A 16,486-nucleotide genomic window follows, 5' to 3' on the forward strand; every position below is an offset into this window, starting at 1 on the left:
AGAAAAGGAAATGCAAATAAAAACAACCCTGAGATACCACCTCACTCCAGTTAGAATGGCCTATACTCTGAACTCAGGCAACAACAAATACTGGAGTGGATGCGGGGAAAGAGGAACCCTTCCCCACTGTTGGTGGGAGTGCACTTTGGAGAACAGTATGAAGGTTCCTCAAAAAGCTCAACACAGACCTACCTTATGACCCAGCCAAACCACTCCTAGGCATCTATCCTGAACAGGTCTCAGGATATAAAAAAGACATCTGCACTTCCATGTTTATCGCTGTACAATTCACAATAGCCAAAATATAGAAACAACCCAGATGCCCCTCTACAGATGAATGGATCCAAAAAATGTGGTACCTATACACAATGGAATACTACATAGCGATTAGAAATGATGAAATATTAGTATATGCAGGGAAATGGACAGAACGTAAACAGATAATGTTGAGTGAGACAAGGCTAGAACACAGAAAACAAAGGGGCATGATCTCCTTGATATATGACTGTAAAGGTGGGTGGAGGGGGAGACAGTAGAGACCAGGTCTGAGAAACAAAAAACTTCTTGTCAAATGGTATTGCCCACACTTTTCAGTCAGCGACATTACATTATGTACCTAAAACCAAACAAGGTCTAAAGTAGATCTCTCAGTGTATCACAATAGTGCAAAAGCTATGTATGAATGATCATATAAGACAAGGATAAGCAAACTCTATTGTTGAAGTTATATTTAAAGTTCTAGGTGAATTTCCTTTGGTGTATACCACGTGGCTACTGTATATGTTTTTGGTACACTGTGTACTGTATATATGGCTACCTGATCTGGGGAAGGGAAAGAAAAACAAGGATGTAAGATATCACAAGAAAGGTACACACTGCCCTAATATGTAATTGTACCCCTTTTGCACAACACCTTGTCAACAAAATTTAATTAATAAATAAATTAAAAAACAAAACAAACAAAAAAAAGTGAACTTACCACCTGAGCTCTGTCTCCAACAGCACTGTGTAGGATGCATTCACTCACCTTGGAAATTCTTGCCTGAGGCTTCTCCCATCCATGTTTCTATACCTTCCTCCAGCTTGATAATCAACTTGGGTTTAGAAACACAGTGCCCTGTAACGAAGAAACAGTGGAGAACTATTGTTCATGCTGATTTTGGACATCTGTGCTATAATGATCTCAGACATTCTAATACACAGGTTACTCCAAACTCTACTTTCTCATTTCTCAATAGCTTCATGGTTGACTTTGCATAGAAATACAAGGTTTGGATTTTTTTTCAGTTTTCCCTTGAACTCAAGGAACGACCGAGTCCCCTCAGCTCTTTTGGTAAAGGCCAGAGTTCTACCACTTTCAATGGATTTTTAATTGAAGAAAGGATTCTCCTGAAGAATCTTCTGATGTGGCTGGTTTGGATTTCCATACCTAGGATTACAGGTATGAAGAGAAGTGCCACGTAAAAGCTTTAGATTTTAAATATACACTTTCAATTACTGATTTCTACTGATTGAGTAGAAATATACATTCTACTCTAGATTATATATGGATCTATCACAATGCCCACAAGTTTCATAAGAAACTCCTCTGGTAATAGATCATGTCTCAGAACTGTTGCCTAACTGGTGCTACCTTGACTTCTTGAATAATGGGAATAAAATTGCCTCTGGAGTAATATAATCAAGGGGAGGATTTTCTTGGAAAGATGAACTACTTCCCATAGTCTGTAATCTTATATCTAAATAGCATTGGGCCTTTGATAAACACTCATAGATCTACTAAAAACAAAGGACTTGACCCTGTAAATTAATGTATCTTTTGCTCACCCAAGGACACCAAGTTGCTGTAGGTCTCCAGCATTACATCCCTATACAAGGTCCTCTGAGCAATGTCCAGGTCCTGCCACTCCTCCCAGCTGAAGTCGATAGCCACATCTTCAAAGGACACGGGCTTCTGTAATGGCACATTTTCATCAAGAAATTAGCCTTGAGTCAGGAGAAGACCAAGTCTGGAATTTTATTCTTCTACAAATGTGCTTTTCTTACATAATATTTTGGGGCTTGCTCAGTTATCTATAAAGTAGAAAGAAGAAATATAATAGTAGTAATACTTGGCTCTATATTAACTAGATAATTAGAAATACAATAACAAATACACAATGCCCCTATTACATCAGGATATTTCTCTTCGCTAGCACCAGAAACAGGATGAACATTCTCAGGTGCTACTAATCTGACATGACAATATTAAGTATAAGTAGATGCTTGGAATAGTATGTGTGTTATTTTGATAAAGTTTACTAAATATCAGCATAACAATTTTTCTGCAGGTTTCACTTCTTCTGAAGCACCATGCTTCAGAGTAAGGGTGGCCTTTTTTCTATACATAAATATCTGGTTACTTCTTTATTAGGATAATGGTCAAACTACCAGTGGAGTTAAGAGCTAATTCAAAATAGGTGTTTGAAAGGAATATATGAGCCCTTGAATATTTGTGAATGCCACAGATTGTACCAAGCATAGAATCAAGATACTTGCAGAAAAACAACACCTGTATTAATAGACAACTTTGAACAAAATATTATTTTTCATGAATACTAATGTAAAACCCTTGAATGGCTAGGACTATGGCTTGGTATGGCACTGTGGTCCAAATGGTACAGTGCTCATCTTGAGCAAGAGCACCTCTGGTACAGTGCCAGGCACTGAGTTCAAGCCCCAGGACAATGAAGTCAGAACAAAACATAGAGAACATGGGTACAAAATAACAGTGAAAGCAGAGGATAAAACAAGTACTTGGAGAATGACTTCACAACAACTTCTCATAATCAAAATCACAATGAAATAACTACTTTATACATGTCAACCAACAACCAACAACCCCTAAAATCTAGTAAGTTCTGGGAAGGATGTGAAAATAGTGTGATCTTTGGTGCACATCTGCCAGGAATGTAAAACAATCAAAGATGGTATAGACAACCATAAAGTGAATTAAACATAGAAACACACTGCCATATGACCCAGGACTTCTTTTTCTAGGTTTCTATACAACAGAAGTAAAGCAAGGACTATAACAACTATTTGGAGAAACACTTCACAATTACTCGCCAACAAAAGATAGCAACACATTAAACATCAGATAAATGCATTGAAAAGAAAATATTACTACACATTACAGCTGGGATGAGTGATGAATAAATCACCTTAAGTAAAATATACCCATTAGAAAGGAACAGCCATGGCATAATGTCTCTTCTTGCGTTTTCCAAGATCAACATACTCATAGGCCAAAAAGAATGATGGTTCTGGAGACTGGGACAGAGAGGAACAGGAGCTGAATATTCAATGAGTCTACTGCTTCTCACATGGAAGATGAGAAATACTCTAGATGGATGGCAGACATGGGAGCCCAAAATGAAGCAACGTGTACTCTCAGTAAATGGTATAGTTATGAATGCTTAATGCAGCCAAACAGGATTGATGTGTAGAAAGATGGCAGAATGAAATACAGCCTGTTTCAAGTAAAACAAACAAAATGAAGCCGTCATAGGATTTAACTAATGTGCTTTTGAAAAAAACACAACTCTAAATTTTAACGCATTTCTATTGGAAATGTACACTAACAAGAACTATATGGACAGTACTTCAAGTATCTTCAGCTCGATCACTCAACAATGTGCTCAATTCTTCCTCACATCCAAAAACCTAGAAACAGGACTGGGATGTGGCTCAGTGGTAGACTGTTTGCCTGGCATGCACGAAGCCCTTGGTTTGATTCCTCAGGACCATATAAGCAGAAAAAGCCAAAAGGGATGCTGTAGCTCAAGTGGTAGACTGCGAGCCTAGAGCCTAGAAAGGCTCAGGTACAGGGCTCAGGGACTGATCTAGGCACAGTAAAATAAATAAATAAACAAATCTACAGACAAACTGAAGCAAATCTGTACTCAACTTAGAATGTAACATTTTGTAAGCCACAAAATCTACAATATATCTTTTTCTTACTTAGGAACGTTTTGCTGAAGCTGAATCTACTTTTCCATTTTCAATCTTGGATACCCATTACGTTCAAAAAATGGTACGTAGAATAAGGTGAGAGAGGCCGGGAATATGGCCTAGTAGTAGAGTGCTTGACTCGCATGCATGAAGCCCTAGGTTCTTTTCCTCAGCACCACCTATATAGAAAAAGCTAGAAGTGGCACTGGGGCTCAAGTGCTAGCGTGCTGGCCTTGAGAATAAAGAAGCCTGGGAGAGTGCTCAGGCCCTGAGTCTAAGCCCCAGGACTGGCAAAAACCAAGTAAAAAACAAAAGAAATGTACTCACTACCTTACATACGAAAGTGTATGCCCTCTGTACATCACTTTGACAAGAAATAATTTAATTAATTGAAAAAAATTAAACAAAAACAAAAACAACACCTAGAACTCTGGCCCAAGAATGTTATCCTACTCCAGGTACAAAGGAGGCTGAAGTCTGGAAGCCAGACTGGGCAGAAAACTCAAATTAACTAGTTAATAAAAAGGTTGCAGGCATGGTTCAGGTGAAAGTTTCAAGTAAAAGAAACACCACAAAGCAGTCATGGGATTTAACTGATGAGCTTTTGAAGAAATACACCTCTAAAGTCTACTGCTTTTCCTATTGGAAATGGGCACCAACAAGAAAAATGTTCTCAGAATACTTGAAATACCTATGGCTTACTCAGTCCTGTGAAACATTTGAAGGTTTTTGTGACTGCTCTGTTTAAGTCACTCCAGTAAAGCTTCATTAAAACAGGTTAATATTATTATTGAGGATGTGATTTCTGATTAGTTGCCAGAAAACCTCACTTTCCCAGAGAAGTGACTTCCTGGGGGTGATTGAATCCCATAACAGTTGTGAGCACTTTTTCCTCACATAAAAAAAACAAACAAACCCTGGAGGGTTGGAAATGGGGATCAGTGCTTCCTTGGCATGCATGAATCCCTGGGTTCCATCCCTCAGCAGCACATGAACAGACAAAAGCTGACATGGTGCAGTGGCTCAAGTGCTAGCCTTGAAAACAGAGAGGCTCAGAGACAGAGCCCAAGCATTGAGTTCAAACTAAAGGACTGGCAAAGCAAATAAACAAAATTCTTTAAATTATGAGACCAATCGAAGCAAATATGCACATGATGTAGACAGAATGTAAGAGTTTTATCAGCTGCAAAATGTAAAATGCATCGTTGTCTTATTTAGATACATTTTACTCAAGCTGAATCTACTTTTCCATTTTAAACTTGGGACCTCCATTAAGTTCTTAAAATGGAATGTAAAACTGGGTGAAAACCAAAACAACTCACCTGACATCCGTCCATTCTGTTCCTATTGGCAATGAACAGAAGATTCTGGAAGCAAGGCTGGGAAAAAAGGCAATGAGGTAGTCAGCAAAGGAACTATTGGGAATTTGCCCCACATTTTTCTGCTCTATACTTGTTAGAAACTGCAACCTATTCTGCCAAGCCATCTATAACCACCTGCATGTGCTTTTTGCCTTTATAAACCCAAGATCAGGGCTGGGACTATGGTTTAGTGGTTTACTGCTCCCCTTGCATGCATGAAGCCCTGGGTTCCATTCCTTGGCACCACATAAAAAGAAAGAGCCCGAAATGGAGCTTTGGCTCAAGTGGTAGAGTGCTAGCCTTAAGCAAAACCGAAGAGAGGGACAGTGCTCAGCCATGGAGTCCAAGCCCCAGGAATGGCAAAAAAAAAAGAAAGAAAAGAAAAGAAAACATCTTGTGAACTGTTCAGGGTCACAGTTTTAGCTCCCTAGTCTGCAGCATGTTTCTGGACGGTCAGCTTCTGTGCTTGTAATAAACCTTGAATTCTCCTGACTTTTTCATGTGCTCGACCCACTTTTCCTAGGGCCCTGTAACATCTTTGGGTGGGGATTACTCCCTCCGACCCTCTCCACAGAACAGGGACAAAATGAGTAACCCTAGCTAAACCTTCAATAATGTGGTATCTTCAAATAAAACCACCTTGGGAAAGGTGCATTGCCTTAAGATTACTCTTCTTATTTTTCTTTTAAGGCCAAAACACAGTCAGACTTTCTGAACTGACAGAAGAAAAAAAAAAGTTAGAGCTAGCATCAGTACATCCTTTCCTAGGACATTTAGGATGAGTTTGAAAGATCACATTCTAGGAATGATAGTGGGAACAGGAGGCTCACTAAATTGAAAGGAAGACAGTTACAGTATTATTACATGCATATTTGTAGTTGTGGATCTTACCTTTACCCCAAACTACAACCTCATTGAATTTCCAGGCTCTGGTTTATTAGTCAACCTCAACTCTATCCCTAAAAATTAGTCTGCACCTTCTAACACCAAGTGATTGAGAGTGTTACAGGATCTAGAACCTCATGAATCTTGTGCAAAGTAGACCTGACTCTTGCGTACGACAAGGAAACCTAAATAGATCATTTCCTTCCCATCCTTTTCACCCTCTACTTTTTTGGGCTTGCCAGACATCACAAGATCTCTTCCTTCAGCAGGGACATTCCTATCACAGGATGCCTTCCTTCCAACACCGATAGGCTTCATTCTATAAACACACATCCATCACACAGTACTCCAATATACCGTGTGGAATAGTCTCTAGAAAGAAACCTGGGTGAAGATAAAGCAGGTCCGCTATGAAGGCTAAGAAAGCACGAGGAGACCAGAAAAACAACACAGGAGCAACCACCCAGAACCCGAATACAAAACTGCAATATGACAAGCCCCAGGGCCCGCGCACACTTCACGGTTTCACTACCACTGTCGCCATGCTCCCTGTCCCGCAGGGCAAAGTGAACGCCATCCCCTGGGTGCTAAGCAGAACGTCAGTGGGGGAGTGTGCGCGCTCAGCTCCCTGCTCCCCCCGCACCGGACAACACCCAACCTGCTTTCAGAACTCCGGCGGCCAGGTTCTGCCTCCTCCGATGCGCGGGCTAACTGAGGCGCCCACTGGGGAAGCCCAACTGAAGGAGCCTGCGGAGGGCAGACTCCGGTCCCGAGCCCGGCCTGCCCTTCTTACCGGACATCTTCCCTCCCTGGGATCACTTAGGGTCACAGTTCCATGGCCCACTGAACACAGGCTGGGGCCTCACTCGGTGGCTCCAAATTTGGGAATGCAAAGGCGTACTTCACCGCACTTCCCAGAAGTGGGAGAGAGAGGAACCCGAATTTAAAGCCTAGAAACAACCTCTGTGGGCGGGAAGGCGCATGCTCACGCTCACAAGGAGCCCAGTTAGGCACTTCCTCCGGGTTTGTGCTCAGTGGACTACAGTTCCCACAATGCCGTCTGCACCCTAGGGGAAGTTGGCCTTATGTAGGCATTGGAGCCAGCTTAACCCTTGGCCATAAGAGCACATAGATACTGCCACACCTTGGGCAGTTAAGGGTCAAATAGCTGACATTTTACAAGAGATGCTCTCTGATTCTGAGACGGTGCCTTAGTTATGACTTGCAGGGTAGTATTCGTCATAGCAGAATCTAGAGAGAGACTTTTTTTTTTTTTCATTTTGCCAGTCATGGGACTTGAACTCGTCTTAGGTACTGTGCCTGGCTTCGTTTTCTCATGCCTAGCATTCTACCACGTGAGGCACAACACCACTTCTGGCTTTTGCTATAAATGTGTTCCCGAGTAATCAAACCAGGGCTTCAAGCATGCTACCCAAGCCACCTACCTCTAGGCAAAAGTCTTGTTCCTCAAACAAGACTTTTACTAGTCCTGTCTTTTGTAGTATCATTAAATATTTTAAAAGGGACAACATTCAGGTTTAATGCATTGGACAGTAAACTTCCATTACATGTGTTTTATGTGACATATTCCAATCAGAGCACTCTGAATAACAAAATAAGGAGATTCCTCCACCTGCATTCAGGTGTCCCAGGTGTGTTCTCTCACAGAGCCACTCCTGGCCTTTTCTGTTTATGTGGTGCTGGGGAAAGGACACCCAGGGCTTCCTGTATGCTAGGCACACACTCTACCACTAAGCCACATTCCCAGCCCCCTAAGATATATTTAATAGAGTTAATTCTCCAGTTCTTAGTGCAACAAACAACACACAACTGGAATAAAGTAAAATGGAAGTTGGCCATGGTATTCAGTTAGACACTTCAATTGTTTTAATTTGTCCAAAAGTTTAATATAGTTCTTTTTGAAGAAAATGTGCCAAGAATTTCTGGCATCACAATTTGAAGAAATCAAATCAGAATTACTTTTCTGTGAGTGCACACACATGGCTGTAGGTATTAAAGATATCAGGCTAATAAGTGCCCCTATCTAACATGTCATGTGTGGCTGCTGCCATAGTGATTGCCTTTATGGGAACTCAGGAAGGAGATGATCACTGGCACCTGTCCCTGTGATGGTCTGTTTCCTTTCTGTGCTTCTTTGCAGCATCTGAATCATCACCAAATGTGCTCTGAGGTGGAAAGTGGCATATTTTTCTCTTATGGCTGTGTCTATTTGAATATTTCAAGGCATCTGTAGTGTGCCTGGCCTAATGTGGGGGGAAGCTTAATTGTGGTGACTTTGAAGGTGCTCACTATGCCTATGGGACAGGTTCATAAACAGGTTCGAAGTGCATGTTCCCAACCAACAACACCCATTGACATGTCTTCTAGGACTGAGTGATCTAGACCACGAGTGATTTCAGGATCTTAACTGACTTGCTTTCTCTGTCTTATACCACTTCTTACACAGCTTTTGGAAGCCTTCTGTCTCTCTTCAGGTTCCTTTTTGTCCATCTTTGCACTGATGGAGGCTGGGGACTTCTCTTCTTCCACTCCTTTTCTAGGTGACAGTGGCTTGGAAGCTGGTGACAAGCTTCCAAGCTGAACAGTGCCAGTGTCCCATCATAATTCAGTCCTTTGCTTTTTGACTGGGCTTTCTTTATGGCTCCTCTTCTCTCCTTCCTGTCCTAGTAATTCATAGTGTGATTATTTACTTTTATAGAGCCAAAGTGTCTCTATGTAGATTTTCTGAATATCACCTTTATAGAAACAAAAGAAGAAACCAACAGACAGACAAACAGACAGAGAGAGGGAGAGAAAGAGAGAGAGAGAGAGAGAGAGAGAGAGAGAGAGAGAGAAGGAGGATGGATTCTAGCTGGAAAGGAACACAATATTGTTCCATAGACTTTTCAGGTAATTAGAGGCATTGTATAATAGGGTTTCATTATGTTCCATTTTTAAATTTCAAAAGGCATAATAATGATTTTTTTCCTAGTCCTGAGCAGTGTCCTGGCTTCTTTTTTGCTCAAGGCTAGCACTATACCACTTGAGCCAGAGAGCCACTTCTAGCTTTTTCTATATATATGGGGCTGAGAAATCGAGCACAAGGCTTCATGTATATGAGGCAAGTTCCCTGCAACTAGGCCATATTCCCATCCCCAACAGTAATCTCATTAGTGTGTGTTACATAGAAATACATATCCTCTAGCATCCTCTGCTAAGCCTTGACAAATTTGTGTTTGGTATTGTAATGGTGTCCGAATAAGGAGAATCCTCCACCCCTCCAAAAGTCCACCACTGAGAGACAGTCTCAAGTACAACGATAGTTTTATTGGGGAAGTAAAAAGCAGAATACCAGGCAGGGCCGCAGCGCAGACTTGGAGGCTGGGGAGAAGCACCCTGGGCCGGGCTCAGGGTCAGATTATAAAGGCAAATACCACATGGTCAAGCCACGTCACACTCAGGGGGCCAAGGAGGTTACAACACTTATAGAGAAACTGCATAGACATGTCAGGTCACAGGCAGGTGGCCAATGGAGTTACAGTCTGCCTCATAGCAAATATTTGAACCGACCTATCGTTTTATTTAGAATTGGTGTATGAATTTGGCAGGTACCCACACGATGCAGGCGGGGGTAAGGCTGCTCCTTCCTGAAAGGGCACAGGTTGCTGGGTTGCTTTACCATTTCTAGCTCCTAACAAGTACCATGAACAGACCTGACTGGCTGGCTTTAACTCATGCTCCTATTTGTCAGGCCAAGCTCTTGAGTGCCAGAGATGATTTAGAAGTATTTTAAATGAAGTGTCATCAATTTCTAGGACATCTAAAATGATTCATCAAAAAATGGTATTCCTTGTCTATACATAAAATTTCTAGTTACTTCCTTATTAAAGTAACAGCCAAATTACCTGTGTTGTTAAGAGCTAATACATAATACGTGTTTGAAAAGAATATACGAGCCTTTGCATATTTGTAAATGCCACAGATTGTACCAAATGTAGAATCAAGATTCTTGCAGGAGTTAAACAAACTGTCGATTTTCTATGTAAAACACTTTGCATGACTGGGTCTATGGCTTGGAGTGGCACTGCGGTTCAAATGGTAGAGTGCTAGTCTTGCGCAAGAGAAGCTCCGGTACAGAACCAGACCCTGAGTTCAAGCCCCCAGTTTGCCAGCAAAGAAGACAGAAAATGGAAAAAATAAAAGATTAGTACCCAACAACGGTGAAAGCAGGGGCTAAAACAAACACTTGGAGAATCACTTCACAACAACTTCTCACAATCAAACTCACAATGAAATAACTATTTTATACATGTCAGTATGTGCATATTTTAAATAAAAACCCAACAACCCCTAAAATCTAGTAAGTTCTGGAAAGGATCTGAAAATAGTGTGATCTTTGGGGCACATCTGCCAGGAATGTAAAACATCAAAGATGGTGTAGATAATCATAAAGTGAATTAAACTTAGAAACACATGGGCATATAACTGACCACTTCTTTTTCTAGGTATCTATACAAAAGAACTAAAGCAAGGACTTTAACAACTATTTGGAGAAATACTTCACAATTACTCACTAAAAAAAGATAGGGACACACAAAACAATAGATAAATGCATTGAAAAGGAAGAAAATATTACTACATATTACAGCAGGGATGAATCTTGAACACAATCAGCTAAATAAAATATAGCAATGAGAAAGGAACATCATGGTATGATGTCTCTTCTTGAGTTTCCAAGGATCAACAAACTCATAGGCCAAAAAGAATGATGGTTCTGGAGACTGAGATAGAGAGGAACAGGAGCTGCATATTCAGTGATTCTACAGTTTCACACATGTAAGATGAGAAATGTTCAAGGTGCATGGAAAGATGGGAGCCCAAAATAAAGCAACATGTACTCTCAGTAAATGGTATAGTTGAGAATGTTTAAGGAGCCAGAAAGGATTGATGTGTAGAAAGACGACAGAATGAAATATGGCCTAAGTTTCAAGTAAAACACAAACCATGAAGCAGACATGGGATTTAACTAATGTGCTTTTTAAGAAAACACAACTCTAAAGGCTAACACATTTTTATTGGAAGTGTACAGTAACAAGAACTATATGGACAGTAGTTTAAATACCTTGGGCTGAATCTTCTAACAGTTTGACCCCTTTTTCCTCACATCCCAAAACCTACAAATAGGACTAAGATGTGGCTCAGCGGTGGACTACTTGCCTAGCTGGATGAAACCCTGGGTTTAATTCCTTAGGACTATATAAACAGAAAAGGCCAGAAGTGGTGCTGTGGCTCAAGTGGTAGAGTGCTACCTTTGAGCACAGGGAAGCTCAGGGACACAGCTCAGGCATTGACTTAGGCACAGTAAAGTAAAGTAAATAAGTATACAAATAAACCTAGAGAAAATGTGAAGCAAATCTGTACTCAGCATAGAATGTAAGATTTTCTAAGCTACGAAGTATAAAATATAACTTTGTCCTATTTAGGAACATTTTGCTGAAGCTGAATCTCATTTTTCATTTTCAGACTTGAACACCCATTAAGTTCATTAAATGCCATGTAAAATAAAGTGAGAGGAGCTTGGAATATGGCCTAGTAATAGAGTGCTGTCCTCACATACATGAAGCCCTAAGTTCTTTGCCTCAGCACCACATTTATAGAACAATCCAGAAGTGGCACTGTGGCTCAAGTGCAAGAATGATGGTCTTGAGCAAAAAGAAGCCCAGGACAATGCTCAGGCCCTCAGTCCAAGCCCCAGGACTGGAAAAAACAACAACAAAAAGAAAACAAAATAAAGCTTGAATCCAAAAGCAACTCACCAGAGATCCATCCATTCTTTGTTGCTGTTGACAATGAACAGAAGATTCTGGGGGCAAGGCTGGGAGAAAAGGAAAATGAAGTTGTGACAAAAACAACTATGCAAATTTTTTTCCGAGCTTTTCCTGCTCAAAACAATAATGCAATCTTAAGGGAGAAGAATCTTTTATGTTTCAAGTAGAGCATTAAAATCTGCAATAAAAACAAATCCAAGTGCATTACTTGGTAGATAGATATTATACAAGCAGCTCATTTTGATGTTGATTACACAAAGAATTGGTAAAAACTATAGACGGTGTCAGCACAGGTTTGAAAAGGCCTTATTGCACATCTTCCTAAACACAGTCCTCTGAAGAACCTTGGCTTTCCTTCAGGGTGGGGGAGTACATGGCCTAATAAAGGGGCAGCATATAATAATGTTCATAGGAGTGACACAAACCTGAATGAACCATCCTCACTCAAGCAACACAATGATTAAAGCCTCATTTTACTGAAACAATAGCAATGCAAGATATGAACCTAAGTACATCCCAAAATAGAGATGCCTGTGACACACAGATTGTGACACATGATTGCAGTCAGTCAAAAGGAATAAGTTACAAATGTTCTGCCATCATAATTTAGGGAGATCAGAGAAAGCCGAGAGTGAAGATAAAACCACAGTGCATTTCATCTCATCATGGTAATGAGGCCCATTCAATATATGTCTTTATATGTTAAAGTTCTCTTGCTTTAAAAAAAAAAAAGCAGTATAAGTCTATTTGAAAAGAAGAACATGCTATAATTTATCCTTTTGTGTATGTTGAATGTAAAGTTCTTCCTCTGAGTATCTCCTTAGATTTTTTTTTTTTGCCAGTCATGGGGCTTGAACTCAGGGACTGATCACTGTATCTGGCGTCTTTCTGCCCAAGTCCAGCACTCTACCACTTGAAGCACAGCACCACTTCTGGCTTTGCCTATATGTGGTGGTGAGGAATCAAACCAAGGGCTTCATGTATTCCCGGCAAGCACTTTACCTCTAGGCCATATTCCCAGCCCTCCTCCTTACATTTTAAGTGCACAAATATGCATCAATTGAAACACAAATCTTGATTCATATCTCACACAGGAAATCTCTTTCTAAGGAAAGAGGGAAGCACAAAGTACAGCATCAAGTACAGAGAGTTTCCCTGACGATGTCAAGTGCACACTACTGCAGTCTCTGCTCCATCATCTCTGGCCTTGTCTCTCTCTTGCCTTTGTAGGAAGTGGACAGTGTCATGGGCCAAAGACAAATGCTTTATAAGAATATGTGACCAAGACTTAGAGAGTATGAGAGGGAAGCATCATTGGGTTTACAATATAAGTCCAATAAAAAAGAGTAGAGTAACTTTCAGATTGGAATGCAATAAAAGATAATATAGTAGATATAAAAGTAGATAAAATATATTATATATAATAGATAATATATGTAAACTAGTGGAATCTCCCAGAAACTTCAGACTACAGTTTGATGGAACATGAGTACTACTGAGTCCATTGTTGTCTACTTGACTTACTTTGATCCTCTGAAACATGGCTATCTCATTGTGTTGTTGCCATAGTTGTTACACAGCCTGAGTTGTGGTTTTAAGGCTTAGTTTGCCTAGAATTGCACTGTTCATTAACTAGGCATGACTGTAGTTCCTCTTGAGTTGGGTGTCTGAGTGGGAGTACTTAAGTATAACTAACCAGGAGAAAATATACTGGGAATTAAAAGGGAAGACAGAGGGTTGGGGATATGGCCTAGTGGCAAGAGTGCCTGCCTCCTATACATGAGGCCCTGGGTTCGATTCCCCAGCACCACATATACAGAAAATGGCCAGAAGTGGCGCTGTGACTCAAGGGGCAGAGTGCTAGCCTTGAGCAAAAAGAAGCCAGGGACAGTGCTCAGGCCCTGAGTCCAAACCCAGGACTGGCCAAAAATAAATAAATAAATAAATAAATAAATAAATAAAAGGGAAGGCAGAGCTTGAAAGGAAAGAAAATATTTGACCTCTGGCAACATGTTGTGTGCTGTGTGCTCCTTCGATCCACACAACACCAGATTCTTATCTCTGAGTGGGACTCTCATAGGTGTTTACATTAGTACTAGTGAAAGCCTGCATTGATTTGGTAGAGGGTGAGGACTTAGAAATTTGGACATTTATACCTGTTCATGAAAAGCCAAACATCAGTTCCTAAGCAATGAAAAATATCAAACACATTTGTGGCACAATATTGCACATAGTTAGCCTGGCTGTGCTCCAAAGCATTAAATGTGAATATTGTCTTTTTATATAATTTAATGATACGACAAAAGGGGGATTAGTAAAAGTCTGGAAACTTTGGTGACAGTGTCAGAATATAATTTTCATGAGAGAAAAGCTATCATGTGTCATTCACTAGATTTTTCTGACTAAGAAATGACTATCTGTGTGAACTGGACAAAAATAGTAAAATAGAAAAATACCTTACGAAGTTGTTATACAGATCAAGAATTGACAATATTTGCTTCTCCATTAAAATGTAATTGGAATTGTTAACATTTCCCCCTCCTCAGGTGTCCAGCTCCTCTCATTAGTCCCCAGGTCCACACAAACCTAAACTCCTTGCCCTAGAACTATAATGGGCCACTCCCACTCAACATTTAGGCCTGCCTACTTTCCCTTTAGCCCCAGAGGTATACAAGCCACCACCTGGAGAAGGTGCTTATGCACCAGAAGCCATGTTGCTACCTCTCTCATGGGAAATAGGGCCTCACTAATAAACCTTGTGAACCTGCTTCTTCTGTCCAAGGCTATCTCTGCATGGGATTCTGATATGCTTATGTTAAAACTAATTTGGCAACTTTCCCTCCCCCCACCAGTACTGGGGCTTGAACTCAGGGCCTGAGCACCATCCCTGAGCTTCTTTTGCTCAAGACTAGCACCCTACCACTTGCGTCACAGTGCCACTTCAGATCTTTTCTGTGTATGTGGTACCGAGGAATCAAGTCCAGGGCTTCATGTATGCTAAACACGCACTCTACCATTAGGCCACGCATTCCTAGCCCCTTTGGCAAGATTTTTATGTCATAGGATGCTCAATTATATGCAGGAAGAAGAGTCCTGTCATTCCAGAATTGAATATTGGCATGTTTTCCTAAATAAATACAGTGCAAAGTAGACTATCATTTGTTTAGTTTCCTGCTAGCTAGCACCTACATTTTAGTTTATTAAGTGCTACCAAAGAGCACTTGCCCAACTTCAATTAGAAGCATTTCTGTGGCTTGCTGTTGTCTTCCTTTTTCTTTGAGGGTCCTGTGGGTATGTTGTCTGCTTGCTTGGTTTTTATGATGAACAGTTGTAAAATTGAACTGAATTCTTTTACCTATGAACCAAGTCAGAAAACTTTTAAAATAAGATGTAGAAGTGAAAGACTAAGGTTCTGTGCTTCAGTTAAGATATCTTAACTGTAAAACAATAATTTTGGAGGGAACCAGAAGGCTTCAGTTCTCTAGAATGTAAACATTTGGGTTTGGTTTTGCTGTGTCTTTAAAGTTAGAGATAGGGCTATTTAGCTCAAGTAATGTTTGTATTGTATTGTATTGTATTGTATTGTATTGTATTGTATTGTATTGTATTGTATTGTATTGTATTGTATTGTATAGCATTGCATTGCATTGCATTGCTATGAAGAATAGCTTATGTTATAAGGTGGTGTCCTTTTTAAAAATAGGAGTGGAGGTTTCCCAGAATGCTTATCGACAGTTTTGGCTGAGATGTTTTGCACATTTTCTATTGAGAATAAAACCTACAATGTGTTTAATAAATCAAATAGGTGAAACATGGATATTGGCTTTAATAGTTGTCTTATATCAGAAAGGATCAATAACATTCCCACGAACTTGTATCACCCGTGATTATTGGGAACATAGCCAGAAGAAATGGGTTGCATAGTAGATGGAGTTAGAAAGGGGGGGGGGAGAGAGAGAGAGAGAGAGAGAGAGAGAGAGAGAGACCAGTGAATTTTTAATCCTCTGACATAAAATGTCGAAACAACCCTTTTCATTATTTTAGCAATAAGCTTTTATAAGTATTGTCAAATATGGGGACAAACAATTCCACACGCAAATTTGAAAGTTGACCTTATTAAATTTGTGCCTTTAAGTCCTTTCTTCTACCTGGGCACCATGTACAGCTATTATACAACCATTGAGCTAAATGACCATACAGCTCCCTCTACTACCTTGCCCTTAAGACTTATTTGTTGCATTGTTTTAAAACTTCAAAGCAAACAATACATATTTGAATCTTTATTATTGTAATGATGATTCCTTTCTTACAGTTATATCCAGTACAGGCGGGATAGGAATGCCTTTGTAGTTGAATGGCTTTATGGTTGTGCGTGTTGATCTGATCAGCAGTGTTAGGGAGAACACAAAGATTCAAAAT

At 40.3% G+C, this 16,486-nt stretch overlaps 1 protein-coding gene across 1 annotated transcript; it reads right to left on the reverse strand.

The window, feature by feature from the left end:
• Window positions 1-984: 984 nt before the first annotated feature.
• LOC125347775 (zinc finger protein 809-like) lies at window positions 985-12,505 on the reverse strand. Its single transcript, XM_048340736.1, has 4 exons — window positions 12,493-12,505; window positions 12,056-12,114; window positions 1,828-1,954; window positions 985-1,117 (listed from the first exon to the last, which is right to left on the reverse strand). Exons 1-4 carry the CDS (start codon window positions 12,503-12,505, stop codon window positions 1,020-1,022), a joined length of 297 nt encoding a protein of 98 aa, XP_048196693.1. The 3' UTR covers window positions 985-1,019.
• Window positions 12,506-16,486: the final 3,981 nt, after the last annotated feature.

The sequence above is a fragment of the Perognathus longimembris genome, chromosome 3 (assembly GCF_023159225.1).
Source record: "Perognathus longimembris pacificus isolate PPM17 chromosome 3, ASM2315922v1, whole genome shotgun sequence".
NCBI classification, from domain to species: Eukaryota; Metazoa; Chordata; class Mammalia; order Rodentia; family Heteromyidae; genus Perognathus; species Perognathus longimembris.

Coding starts and splice junctions, on each gene's coding strand:
- LOC125347775 (XM_048340736.1), bottom strand. Junction 1,955..12,055: donor AAAGAATGGATGGATCTCTG/GTGAGTTGCTTT, acceptor GTGCCATTACAG/AAGCCCGTGTCCTTTGAAGA. Junction 1,118..1,827: donor CAGCAACTTGGTGTCCTTGG/GTGAGCAAAAGA, acceptor TCTTCGTTACAG/GGCACTGTGTTTCTAAACCC.